This window comes from Scyliorhinus torazame, chromosome 1, assembly GCF_047496885.1.
Source record: "Scyliorhinus torazame isolate Kashiwa2021f chromosome 1, sScyTor2.1, whole genome shotgun sequence".
Classification (NCBI taxonomy): Eukaryota; Metazoa; Chordata; class Chondrichthyes; order Carcharhiniformes; family Scyliorhinidae; genus Scyliorhinus; species Scyliorhinus torazame.
In genome coordinates this window covers 380078523-380092979 of record NC_092707.1, presented here as the reverse complement: position 1 = coordinate 380092979, position 14457 = coordinate 380078523, and the positions used below count along the sequence as shown (strand labels likewise).

The 14457-nt window shown below is 43.4% G+C and overlaps 1 protein-coding gene across 3 annotated transcripts in view; it reads right to left on the bottom strand.

Annotated features, from left to right (window-relative positions):
- ttc27 (tetratricopeptide repeat domain 27) overlaps positions 1–14457 on the bottom strand; it is a 328446-nt gene that overhangs the window by 123659 nt on the left and 190330 nt on the right. For all 3 annotated transcript variants that reach the window (XM_072512247.1, XM_072512241.1, XM_072512254.1), the window contains one exon: positions 11446–11673. In XM_072512247.1, the coding sequence (XP_072368348.1) occupies positions 11446–11673 (228 nt within the window). The remainder of the gene's footprint in view (positions 1–11445; positions 11674–14457) is intronic.

Here is a 14457-nt window from a genome sequence, read left to right as displayed (position 1 = left end):
TCAATTCCCTAAAATAACTTATTTTCTTTATTTTTGTTATTGCTATTTAGCATGACTTTTAGTCACCCCCATGGCGTTCTCCATTAGATAAGTTTTTCCTCCCCAGTTGGGAGTCTCCCTGCCAACAAGGTGTGTTAGCTAATGGGAGCGATATTAAAGAGCTTTCTGCAACTCATAATAGTTTTTAAAATGAGTTTAGAATTTGTGTTGAGTTGTGTTCTGTTATTTGTAGGGTTTTATGTTAAGTTGTTTGTCAAGATTCCATTTGCTTTTGGATGTGGTTATAATTGACTGCGATGGCATCTTTGGGTGAGTTTTAGTTTGCTGATGGTGTTTGCTGGTATCTCTTTGTCGAGTCACCCGACTTGACTTGGTGGCCATCTTGTGTTGATCCTCTTGCTTTATCTCCTCAGTGCCCCTTGTTTAATCAGACTTTGTAAAGGGCCGTCAATTATCAGCTAATAATGTCACCTTTTGAACGTCACGCGTTCTCCCTCTCCTGCGCCCAAGCCAGAGATGGCAGTATCTTATGCAGAGAAAGCACTTGACAGGGTAGAATGGGACTTTTTGTTTGAAATTCTTTGGAGAATTACATTTGGCCAAAACTTTGTTTACTATACAATGCCCCTACTGCCAGCATTCACACAAATACTTTCCCCTTGAATAGGGTCAGTAGGCAGGGCTGCCCACTCTCTCCTCTTCTATTCGCCCTGGCAATAGAGCCTCCCTCTTGAGATCTTCCAATCAATGGAGTATTAATCGGGATACCATCAGTGGCAGAATGAAGTCACTTCATACTTTTGGTTTCATCTCTGGCTATAAATTAAATAGAGTTAAGAGTGAATGTTTTCCGGTCAACCCCCACGGGAGACAAGCCCATTTGTGAACGTTACTCTTTTGCCTTTCCAGTCGTTGTTTTCATTACTTGGGGGCCCGGGTGGCCCATAATTGGGCCTCACTTCACAAACTGAATTATTCCAGCCTGATTGGCAGCGTTAGAACTGACCGACAGAGATGGAATAACCTTACTTGATTTTTGGCTGGGAGGATTTGAATAATAAAAATTAACATTCCCCAGATTTTTCTTTTTCTTTCAATGCCTCCTCATTTTCCTGCCCAAATCCTTTTTATCAAGGTTAATAAATTGATATCTACCTTTATCTGGGTGGACAAGAGTCCCAGAATCTGCAGATCTGTTCTACTCCAGAGGGAAAGACAGATGGGGGTTTGGCCCTCCCAAAATTATTATTCTATTACTGGGCCGCCAATATCCAAAAATCTTACTTTCTGTACTGGATCGGCGATCCTGATTCAATCTGGGGCCAAATGGAGACTTGCTCTTGCACTACATTCACTCTCCTAGACACGTTCTCCCCATGTCTGTGTGGGTTTCCTCTGGGTGCTCCGGTTTCCTCCCACAAGTCCCGAAAGACGTGCTGTTAGATAATTTGGATATTCTGAATTCTCCGAGACATAGTTACTGAACCATTGCCCTTTTCTCCCACTAGATTTCCTCAAACCCGGTGGTGTTCTCCTCTTTTAGAATCTGGAAACAGTTCCCACAACATTTTAAACTCCTGTCCTGGTCTTCATTGGCCCCTAACTGTAACAACCTTCAGTGTTGGACTCCCACCTTTTAATGAGGAAATTGAAGGGACTTGAGCACTTTGGTAACCTGTTCTTAGTGGGACGCTTGCCAGTTTTAGAGAATTAGCGGACAAATTTCAGCTACTTTCAGGTTCCCGATTTCACCTGTTCGGCTTTCCCTTCCTATCCTCTGGTTCCACCTTACTGGAGAGGATTCTTTCCTCAGCTCAGCTGGGTAGGGAGTCTATCTCAGTCCTATATGGCACGTTCTCTCATCCAATCCCTCCGCACTGAAAGGGTGAGGGTGAAATAGGAGAGTGAACTGGGTCCTATATTCACTAGTGAGGTTTGGAGAGAGGCCTTACACGGGGTCAACTCCACGTCCTCATGTGCCTGATTGAGCCTAATTCAGTTCAAAGTGCTACATAGGACAAACTTGACCAAGGCAAGGATGAGCGAGTTTCCCCCAAATGTTGAGAACAGATGAGGCCGCTGTTCGCTTGCCCTGCAGATCACATGTATACGCTTTGATCCTGCCCCACACTCGTCAATGTCTGGGCTTATTGTCTAATATTCTCCAATTAGTTTTACAGTAATGCCAGCTGGGAGCCATACTTGGGGCTTTTGACTCTCCAACAATTCTCCCTGGGGTAGAGGCAGACATTATCACTTTTGCCTCATTGATGGCACACAGGTGGATACTGCTCGGTCGGATGGTTGGAGGTCTCCCGCCTCACCTTGTGCCACTGACTGGCTGGGGGACTTAATGTCCTTTTCACATCTAAATTTACTATCAGGGATTCTGTTGAGATTCTACCTGAGACGGCAACTGTTTATCTCCTTTCTCAAAGATCTAGTCACCATCAGTTGTTAGGGATTTTGCTTTTTCTTTGTTTTGTTTGAATTATTGGGAAAAACTTCTTTTGTTCTTCTAATAATTTTTTTTTTCAATTTAGAGTAGCCAATTATATTTCTTTTCCAATTAAGGGGCAATTTAGCATGGCCAATCCACCTAATCAGCACATCTTTGGGTTGTGGAGGTGAAACCCATGCAGACATGGGGAGAATGTGCAAAGGTTCGGCACAACATTGTGGGCCGAAGGGCCTGTTCTGTGCTGTATTTTTCTTTGTTCTATGTTCACACGGACAGTGACCCAGGGCCCGGATTTGAACCCGGGTCCTCAGCGCCGCAGTCCCAGTGCTAACCACTGTGCTACATGCTGCCCCTTTGTTCTTGTGACAATAATAAAGATTATTATTATTATAAGTAGATTTACATTAACATTGCAATGAACTGTGAAAATCGTAGTCGCCGCACTCCGGCGCCTGTTCGGGTAAACTGAGGGAGAATTCAGAATGTCCAATTCACCTAACAAGCACGTCTTAGGGACTTGCAGGAGGAAACCTACGCAGACAGTGACCTAAGCCGGGAATCAAACGTGGGACCCTGGGGCTGTGAAGCAATAATTATATTTATAATTATATTATATTTGCAATAATTCTTGTTCTACACTGTACCTGTTTTGCATCAAAAATGTGTTTGTTGTGTTGTGTAAAAAAAAAAAAATTTAAACCCAATCAAAATATATTTAAAACAAAAAAGTAGTCATGATGATAACTGCTCTGTACAATAGGACTTTTGTTTCTGTTGTCAAACACTCACTGCCAGAGTGAGATTGTAGCAGGTTGAGCTAGTGCAGCTGATCCAGTGGTGGATCTCCTTCCTTGTGATGGCCATTTGAAAGAGATGGATGCCAAGGCGTGGGGAGTCATAGAATTTACAGTGCAGAAGGAGGCTATTCGGCACATCGAGTCTGCACCGGCTCTTGGAAAGAGCACACCCAAACCCACACCTCCACCCTATCCCCATTACCCAGTAACCCCACCCAACACTAAGGGCAATTTTGGACACTTAAGGACAATTTAGCATGGCCAATCCACCTAACCTGCACATCTTTGGATTGTGGGAGGAAACCCACGCACACAGACAGTGACCCAAGCCGGGAATCGAACCTGGGACCGTGAAGCAATTGTGCTAACCACAATGCTACCTCCGTGCTGCCCTCAACATACTCAAGAGTCTCTCCATCAACATATACAGGAGGTGGAATATTTGGCTGACCAGGTGTGGGTCAGTTTTGAGTTTTGTTTTAGTAACTTTCAAAGACATTCAAAGAGTTTCTTGTGTGCAGAATTGAAGAAATCGAGAGTGGCTCACAAATCTGGTTCAGAGTGGGCAATGACACTGCAGTATGTGTGTGGTTGTCAGTTTAGTTTTGGCATGGAGGTGACTGATGTTAAAGGTTAGCAATCCATCCAACTATTCAGTAGCAAGTGGGTGCACAAAGTCCAAGGCACACAGTCGCAGCTGTCAATGGACTGGTTTAAGACAAGGGAAAGAATGACCTGCATTGTACAGAGGTCTTTTACAATTCACTGACTAGAGTTTCAAACACTTGTCAGGTTGACAGAGTTAAGCAAATAATTCTTTGCTTGCTGCATACTATCCTGTGTAATCATTTTTAACGAAACTAAAAGGCAAACCTTTTGTTCAAAACCAGCAGACTTTCAGATTAATGTATAGGCGCTAACAAAATGTTTGGTTAATTTTGATAGACAGCAAGATGATATCAAACAAGCGCTGTTTACCTTCATGGTAGACTAGATCACATTAGTGTGTCTCGGATCACTTTACTCAGAGGGCCGAGAACAGTCAACGCATTACCCGAAGAATCACAGTTAAGCTTACCAGCAGATAAAGAATTTAAAATTTAAATGCATATCAGTTCTAACTTGCGGATCAATTTAAAATAGAGCAGACATAGAGGAAAGTGCTTTTGCTCCAAACGCTGGCCTCCAATTTCTTTAAATGCTGTGCACTGCAGGAAAATATATTCCGCATCCCGCCATGCATGGAGATCAGCTGCAAAGGTTGAAGACAAAGCTGAGCCTTTGAAAGCAGATTAATCTACAAAAAGGCACCACACAAGAAATAAAGAATACACAAGCTAATCCTGTAATTTCCACAAAGTTAAACTGATACACAATTTTAATATTACAAAAGAGGAACACAAAGAACATAGACTGAGCATTGGGGTTTTGGGTTGAGAGGTGGAGATCTGAGGACAGAGATATTTCCAAATTAATCTGTTTAGAAAAAGTTCAAAATTACAGCGTATTTAGAGATTTTAGGGTAAATTTCGAGGGTAAATTCACCGATTCCATTGAATTATGAAGATTAGGAAAGTCCAGGGTAAATCCCTAGTTAGTGTAATGCAGTGCAGTGTATCCCACCTCCTAAGATCCTCCCTGGCCTCCTCCACCAGCTACGTTAATTTCCACTTCTGGTGCCCCGTCCATTCCCTCGCTACCTGAATCCCCAAATACCTAAATCTATCCCTCGCTGCTGTAAATGTCATCCACCCTAAATTAGCCCGCTGTCCCAGCATGTGGTTGACTCTGAAATGGCCAGGCAAACCACTCAGTTGTATCAACCGCTATAAAGTATAAAAATGAATAAAACTGGGCAGTCAGCTGTCATCAAACAAGGCATCAGAAATGACAATGGCAAACCCAGCCCTGTCCATTCTACAAAGTCATCCTAATAACATGTGGGGGCCTGTGTCAAAATTGGGAGAAAAATCTCACCGACTAGTCAAGCAACAACAGCCCGGCACCCTAGCCATACTAATCAGACCTCGCATACAGAAACCCGGGGGATCACCCCTGGTTCAATGAAGAGTGCAGGAGGCATGCCGGGAGCAGCACCAGGCATACCTAAACATTAGGGGCCAACTTGGGGAAGCTACAGCACAGGACTACTTGCATGTCAAACAGCATAAGCAACAAGTGATCGACAGAGCTAAGCAAGCCCACAACCAATGGATCAGATCCAAGCTCTGCATTCCTGCCACATCCAGCCATCAATGGTGGTGAACAATTAAACAATGCACTGGAAGAGGACGTTCCACAAATAACCCAATCTTCAATGGCAGGGGAGACCAGATCTTCAGTGCAAAAGCTAAGGCTGAAGCACTCACTAAAAGGGGCGGCACAGTGGCTAGCACTGCTGCCTCACAGCTTCAGGGACCTGGGTTTGATTCTGACCTCGAGTGACTGTGTGGAATTTGCACTTTCTCTCTGTTTCTGCGTGGGTTTCCTCCGGGTGCTCCGGCTTCCTCCCACAGTCCAAAGATGTACAGGTTAGGTGGATTGGCCATGCTAAATTGCCCCTCGGTGCCAAAAAGGTTAGGTGGGGTTACTGGGATGGGGTTCAGGCACGGGAATTTCAGCCAGGGCTTCTGCTCATGCCGAGTCTGTGCAAACGGACACAGCCTGATCCGGAAATATGGCCTCAACATGTGCAGTCAGTGCTTCAGACAATACGCTAAAGACATCGGCTTCGTCTAGCTGGACTAAATTACAAAAAGGAGCAAGAGTGCATTCTGTTTTTTTCTTTTATTAAATTTAGAGTACCAAATTATTTTTTCTCCAATTAAGGGACAATTTAGCGTGGCCAATCCACCTAACCTGCACATCTTTGGGTTGTGGGGGTGAAACCCATGCAGTCTTAGGAAGAATGTGCAAACTCCACACGGACAGTGACCCAGGGCCAGGATTCGAACCCGGGTCCTCAGCGCCGCAGTCCCAGTGCTAACCACTGCACCACATGCCGCCCTTGAGTGCATTCTAATGCAGTACAAAATGGAAATGTAGCATTTGTTGAACAACTGTCTTCACCTGGAAGAAGCTAATTTTTATGATGCTCCATTTTTGTAAATAAAATTTAACTGTCAAAAAAACCCCAGCACATCCCAAACCCACTACCATTTAAAAGGACAAGGGGCAGCAGAACACCACCACCTGCAGGTTCCCCTCCAAGCCACTCACCATCCTGACTTAGAAATATCTTGCTGTTCCTTCGTTGGGCCCAAACTCTGGAATTTCCTCCCTAACAGCACTGTGGGTGCACGTACATCACATGGACTCCAAGGGTTGAAGGAGACAGCGCACCGTCACCTCCTCAAGAGTAATTAGGGATGGGCAATGAATGCTGGCATCGACAGTAACGCCCACATCCCTTGAATGAATAAAAAAAATTCCATTGACTTTGAAGCACTTTACAGATTATTCCTTCTCCTTGTTGCACTCCTTACAAATTCTGCTCACCGTTCCAATTTCCAAAGGGTTAGACACCTGAACCATCCACTCCCCTTCAGAGGTGGCCTGACCAGCATTTTCTGTTTTTGTTTTAAATTTCTAGTTTTTGCAAATTTTTATCTCTTTTTGCCTTTTTCTAATTAACGAACAGCCATCTGACCCACTGACTAAATTCGGCACTTGGCCCTGACTGCCTAATTAGGTGCTAAAAGTATGCACTCCCACTCAGTTTTCAATTGCATAATCACTCGTCAGTGAAATAATCATGTTCTTTTCTAAGAATTTGGAATTCGGAATTTGAGTAACAATTGTCAGACTTTACCCAACCGTGAAATGCTAAGCGAGGAGGATCACTAATTATTCAAAATACAGTAGCCACCCCCACCCCCCTCACCATCCATTACAATGGAATGAGAAGAAATGCAATGTTAATAAAACAGGCAATACAGTCTGCAAGACAGCTAAAACTATTAACTGGAAAAAAAAAAATCATTAAATTCAAAGTATGATTTAGCCCAGCAAATTTCTTGATTACTACACGACTGGGCATCCCACGCATGGTGTTGTTCTGCAAGGTTTCTGGCAATGAGGTTCCACTTGGGGACAAATGTTACTTTAAATTTTAGAAAGGGCACTTTTTGCATATTGGACACCACAATGCACAATCCTTAGGTTCTAAACACAACCATCAAACCGCAATGGGCATTTTTGGCAGGGCATAAATTTAACACAATGTTCTTGAGGCAATGCCAGTAGTCATGCAAACATGAGCTGAAAGTTTTCACCATGCTGATCTCTTAAATAAATCCAGAAGGTGTCACGTATAATTTTGATTATTTGCAATAAAATATTTGCACATACTGGAGCCACAAGTCTGCGCTTGAAGATATCTGAAGAACAAGCTGGTTTAGGTTTAATGAAACACTGCAAGGAACAGAGAATCTCATAAGAGGTAAAGTCCTCACAAACCTGGATGACAATGTAACAAAATTTTACTTCACAAAATGACAACTTAGCATCCTGGGAAATGGATACTGTCCCAGTACATTATTTCCCCAAAAAAGAACTCCAAAAATAACAATGTCGAATACCATCTCATTTATGGTAAAAAAAAGAATTCACCAGTTTTTTTTTTTACAAGAGAACATGTTACTGTTTATAGTAGTCCTGCCGTGTGACCTCTTTTATAATTAATTCAGAACGGCTGTTAGTTTCTTTAGAAACTGAAGAAATATCTTTTGAGTGGTTCAGGTTTCTTTCAATCGTGCTTCTGAAATAATAAGGTGGTGTGTTTATGCGAGGTGTTGATGAGATGATGTAAGCTCTTGTTAATGAATGCATGGAACACTTCAGGTTCACCTCATATTCTTCCCGCCCCTCTCCTCTTCTGTTAAGAGAAGAATTTTTAAGTACAACTTCCCTTTCTACACCACCTTTAACATGGCATTTCACAGGAGCATTATCCAACAGCAACAAAAACAGGCACCGAGATGCAAAAGAGATATTAGGGTAGCTGACTTAGTCCAAGAGGTACATTGTGAGGGCAACGTAGAGGAGAAAGGGTAGAGAGGCAGAGGGGGTTTATAGAGAGAATGACGGAGCTGAGATTACAATTGCAAAGGTGGAGTCGAAGAGATCTCATAGGGTTGTCGGGCTGAAGAAGGTTACAGAAACAGGTGGAGGGAAGGGGGGGGGGGGGGGGGTGGTGAGGCCAGGCCATGGAGGGATTTGAAAACAAAGATGACATTTTTAAAAAATCAATGTGTGGAAAATCAGACCAGATGGGATCCAACATAGATCAGCGAGCACAAGGGTCATGGGTGAACGGAACTCAGTGCGAGAAACAGACAACAGAGTCAAATTAATGGGAGGGTTATAAATTGAAAAAGTATGCAGGAGGAGGAGTGATCAGAAACAAAATCTCCAATGTGATTTCATGCAAATTTATCGAGATCATTTTTATCAATCCCCCATAATAATTACTCTGCAGTGAATGATTAAGTCACTTAAGCAGCCTCAATTGCAGGAAATATTATTCGAGTTGTGTACTTATGCAATCCTGACATCAGCCTTTAAGAAAAGCATAATTGAAGTAAACTTGAGACTTCGAAACAGTAGCCGTGATTATCAACCTGCAGAGTACTTGCTTATATCGTCCAATGACCATTCACCACTGGTGTTGTAACAAGCTATTTTCAATCTAATGGGCTACTAAGACGATAAACACATTGGATTTATGAGTCTACACAAAACTTAATTGTGCATTTATCCGGGACCAGTTAAGGTTACTTATTAACCCTTATCCTGTTAAGTAATCTGAACAAATGGACTGATTAATCCTTTCAGGTGCATTTTTAAGGTTGAAAGGAGTAGGAAAAGATTACATAAATCAAGGCAAAGTTTTATAAATCTGTGGACCTTAGAAATTGATGGACTAAAATAGGTAAACAAGGAGTAATGGGGTTTCATATCCACAGACCGTTACTATTTTGGAGTACTTCTAATCCCTTTGAGCATGTCTAACTGAAACAGCCTTTGCATAGTATTTACATTTCTCATCCCAGAATTATAAAATCAAAATACATGCATATCGCTTTTGGGGAGAATAATTAGAATTGGGGGGGGGGGGGGAGGGGGGAAGAATGTAATTTTCACTTGTGAGCAGCCTGTTTCTTATCTAGAAAAAAAGCAATCACAGAAGAAAATTTAGTGCGACCTTCCACAACATTTCCAATTGACAGACAGACCTTTAAGTGGGTACTTGGCTTTCTCATTGAACACTGGGTAATAAATATTCCAGGATACAGTATTTTCTGGCAAAATGAGGAGTGGCAATATTGATTCAGGAGAATGCAGCAGTAAACAAAGAACAAAGAGGAGAACAAAGAACAATACAGCACAGGAACAGGCCCTTCTGCCCTCCAAGCCTGTACTGGCCATGATACCATCCTTGGCCAAAACCTTCCTTGTGCCGTATCCCTCTAGTCGTGGTGGAGAGAGAGAGAGAGAGAGAGAATGTCCAAGGGGGCAAAGACAAAAACTGTTGTGTTAGTGTTCAGAAACAGCAAAGGTACCATTACACGGCTGGGTGCATTCTATAGGGCACCAACTGATTCAGAAGTGCAAATTTGGAGTGGAAATCACAGGGAGATGCAAAACAAAAGATGATGGAGAACATTAATTCTCCAAATAATAATAATCTTTATTAGTGTCACAAGTAGGCTTACATTAACACTGCAATGAAGTTACTGTGACAATCCCCTAGTCGCCACATTCCAGTGCCTGTTCGGGTACACTGAGGGAGAATTCAGAATGTCCAATTCACCTAATAGCATATCTTTCGGGACTTGTGGGAAGAAAAGACATCTCTTCACAGCAAGTATTCCAGAGTCTGTTAAATGTATTTAAAAGTGGATCTGAGATGGTTTTGTTGTTTGAGTGGGAGTAAAGATAGCAGTTAAGGGTTATTGTGTCACTGCATTGATTAGCATTGTCTAAGGGGTCTAAGGGTCTAAATAAGCTATTTTCTTGAGTGATGTTAAAGATATTTTAATACTGTGTTTGCAATAAAATTTGTTTTAATGTACCATATCCCTATTTTGTGTGAAACCACCCCTGAAGCGAGGTATCATTTTCCTTACAAAACTAAAATAAAATATTGGGATTTCTGTCCAATATCCGAGCCACTATTGGGGTCTGGTCCGGGATTATGATACTGTGCTTACGGAAAAATTTGAAGGCCTTAGAGAGAGTGCAAGATAGATTCATGAGAAGGTTGCAGAAATGAGGCACTTTCCCAACCGAAATAGTGGATCATGGAACGTGGATCGCTTGGAGAAGATGGGGTTATTCTCCTCAGAGACGGCTCAGAGGGCATTTGATAGATCCTATGAATGACTGGAGAGTGCTCAGAAAATGTATATGTCTTCCTGTTGCTCCTGCAAAAATATTTCAGCCTGCTGCCAGCCTATTATTACAACCCATGTGTCCGCCACCCCCAAAGCTACCTGCTGTTTGGAAGGAGATTTCTCACTTCCACCAAACAAGTAAAATCTTAGTCTGGCCCCAAACTGAAAATGGCTCGGGCCTACCAACTGCGACCTCGGTCATAGACAATTTTTGTCCTGAACACTTCATCCCAACACCCGAACCCCAACTACATCTCTACCCTCAACCACCAGATGCTCCTGTTCCCCCACTTTGTGGCGCTCAGTCCACTGAAGGTGCTTACACCCTGCCTTTCCCATCCAGGTGTGAAAGACCTGCTATATATTATTTACCACATTAGCAGTTTACAGTTCAGTGCTTGTATGCACTGTGAGAGCCCTTCTGCCTGTCACAAGGCAATGAGTAACCTTATGTAACTTTCGGAGTAGAGCATAGTTCAATTATCCAATGCATTGCATATCAGACTGAACAATTTCCACTGCTCTGATGTCCAGTGGGTCGGACTTATTTTCAGCAGGTCCAATGCTACTGGATCTATTGGCTCGGATGAAAACAAAGACCAACAAATTGATGAGGGAATGGCAGTAATGACTGAAAGTTACTGGCAGCTATGAACTGACATGGTAAAAAGGTTTCAGTACAGGCTTGTCTCTACTGGTACAAATCTCCAGTCAGAACTAACGTTTTTTCCATGAAACATTAAGCTCAACAAGAGAAGGCAAACAACAGCAAATCATCTCATCTCCCCACCTGTAAGCAGTTGATTTGCAGCGACTGCTCAAAGCATTCCACGCATTGTTTGAACTCATGGTTGCGAAGGTGGAGCAGTCCTTTAGAGCGCTGAGCACGAGCACTGCGGTAGTTAGACAGCTCCCAGGCCTTGTCATAGTATTGGTGCTCATTCAGCACATCCCCCAAGAGGCAGTATAAGGTGGGAGTCTCCTTCTCCTCCAACTCTCTGCGAAGAATTTCTTCTGCCTGAAAAGGATAACAGAAAGAAAACAAAACCTTGTCAAGCCCTGCAGGTTCAATACATGCAACACGGGCAGTGTTTTCCCTCAGTGTCGTGGTTCAGTAATTAGCCCTCATCGACCACATTGACTCAGTAAAGATGCAATACTCCTGCTTTTTGTGGTGGGAGTAAACTGCATTATTCTTGATAATGGAGAGAATGAAACGAGATAATCATAAAGAGGAGGCCATCTGGCTCATCGAGCCAATGCTGGCTCTTTGAACGAGCTATCCAATTAATCATACACCTCGGCACTTTCCTCTTGTCTGTGCAAATTTGTTTTTTGCGAGTATTTATCCAATTCCTTGGAAAATTATTGAATGTGCTTCCACTACGTTTTTAACAAGCACATTCCTGATCATAACAATTTGCTGCAGATACACATTCCTACTCATCTCACTTGTTTTCTTTTGCCAATTATCTTAAATCTGTCGCCTCTGGTTACAGACCTCCCTCCCACCAGTGGTGTATCTATCAAAACTCCTCCTTATTTTGAACAGCTCTATTACATCTGCCCATAACCTCCTCCACTCAAAAGAGAAAGATCTTAGTTTCTCTCGTCTCAACACACAACTCAAGTCCCTCGTCCCTATTGCCGTTATAGTAAATCCCCAATCCCAACCCCCCGCGCCGCCCACTCTCTAAGGATCGAGTGATTACTGGGGAGCAGGGCCAAGCACTCGGCTCTTTCCTAGGGTAGGAGAGTCAAGTACTAGGGGACATTGGTTTAAAGTGTGTGGGGAAAAGTTTAGAGCAGATGTGCGAGGCAAGGGTTTTACACAGAGGGTGGTAAATATACAGAACGCGCTGCCTGGGGAGGTGGTGGGAGCAGGTACGATAGTGGCATTTAGACAAATATATGAATAGGGTGGGAATGGAAGCATACGGACTCCCTAAATGCATTCGGTTTTAGTTTAGACGGGCAGCATGGTCGGCGCAGGCTTGGAGGGCGGAAGAGCCTGTTCCTGTGCTGTATTTTTCTTTGTTCTTTTAGGGGACGTGAGTGTTCCATGGCCCCAAGTTATCTAGTATCACAAGCGATACATTCACTGACACTGAGTTACCAACCAGCTCACTGCTCCTGAAATGAAACGAATCTCTCGAAGTCTTACCCATCAGTAATTTTTATCTTCCTTTCCACAGGATTGTCGACGCAGTGACAATTTGAACCTTTGGGCAATTAAGAACAAACAACGAACAAAGAAATGTACAGCACAGGAACAGGCCTTTCGGCCGTCCAAGCCCGTGCCGACCATGCTGCCCGACTAAACTACAATCTTCTACACTTCCTGGGTCCGTATCCCTCTATTCCCATCCTATTCATGTATTTGTCAAGATGCCCCTTAAATATCACTATCGTCCCTGCTTCCACCATCTCCTCCAGTAGCGAGTTCCAGGCACCCACTACCCTCTGCATAAAAAACATGCCTCGTACATCTACTCTAAACCTTGCCCCTCTCACCTTAAACCTATGCCCCCTAGTAATTGACCCCTCTACCCTGGGGAAAAGCCTCTGACTATCCACTCTGTCTATGCCCCTCATAATTTTGTAGACCTCTTATCAGGTTGCCCCTCAATCTCCATCGTTCCAGTGAGAACAAACCGAGTTTATTCAACCGCTCCTCATAGCTAATGCCCTCCATACCAGGCAACATTCTGATAAATCTCTTTTGCACCCTCTCTAAAGTCTCCACATCCTTCTGGTAGTGTGGCGACCAGAATTGAACATTATACTCCAAGTGTGGCCTAACTAAGGTTCTATACAGCTGCAACATGACTTGCCAATTCTTATACTCAATGCCCCGGCCAATGAAGGCAAGCATGCCGTATGCCTTCTTGACTACCTTCTCCACCTGTGTTGCCCCTTTCAGTGACCTGTGGACCTGTACTCCTAGATCTCTCTGACTTTCAATACTCTTGAGGGTTCTACCATTCACTGTATATTCCCTACCTGCATTAGACCTTCCAAAATGCATTACCATAAGACCATAAGACATAGGAGCAGAAGTAAGGCCATTTGGCCCATCGAGTCCACTCCACCATTCAATCATGGCTGATTTCAACTCCATTTGCCCGTTCTCTCTCCATAGCCCTTAATTCCTCGAGAAATCAAGAATTTATCAACTTCTGTCTTAAAGACACGCAACGTCCCGGCCTCCACCGCCCTCTGTGGCAATGAATTCCACAGACCCACCACTCTCTGGCTGAAGAAATTTCTCCTCATCTCTGTTCTAAAGTGACTCCCTTTTATTCTAAGGCTGTGCCCCCGGGTCCTAGTCTCCCTTGCTAATGGAAACAACTTCCCTACGTCCACCCTATCTAAGCCATTCATTATCTTGTAAGTTTCTATTAGATCTCCCCTCAACCTCCTAAACTCCAATGAATATAATCCCAGGATCCTCAGACGTTCATCGTATGTTAGGCCTACCATTCCTGGGATCATCCGAGCGAATCTCCGCTGGACCCGCTCCAGTGCCAGTATGTCCTTCCTGAGGTGTGGGGCCCAAAATTGCTCACAGTATTCTAAATGGGGCCTATCTAATGCTTTATAAAGCTTCAGAAGTACATCCTTGCTTTAATATTCCAAGCCTCTTGAGATAAATGACAACATTGCATTTGCTTTCTTAATTACGGACACAACCTGCAAGTTTACCTTTAGAGAATCCTGGACTAGGACTCCCAAGTCCCTTTGCACTTCAGCATTATGAATTTTGTCACCGTTTAGAAAATAGTCCATGCCTCTTTTCTTT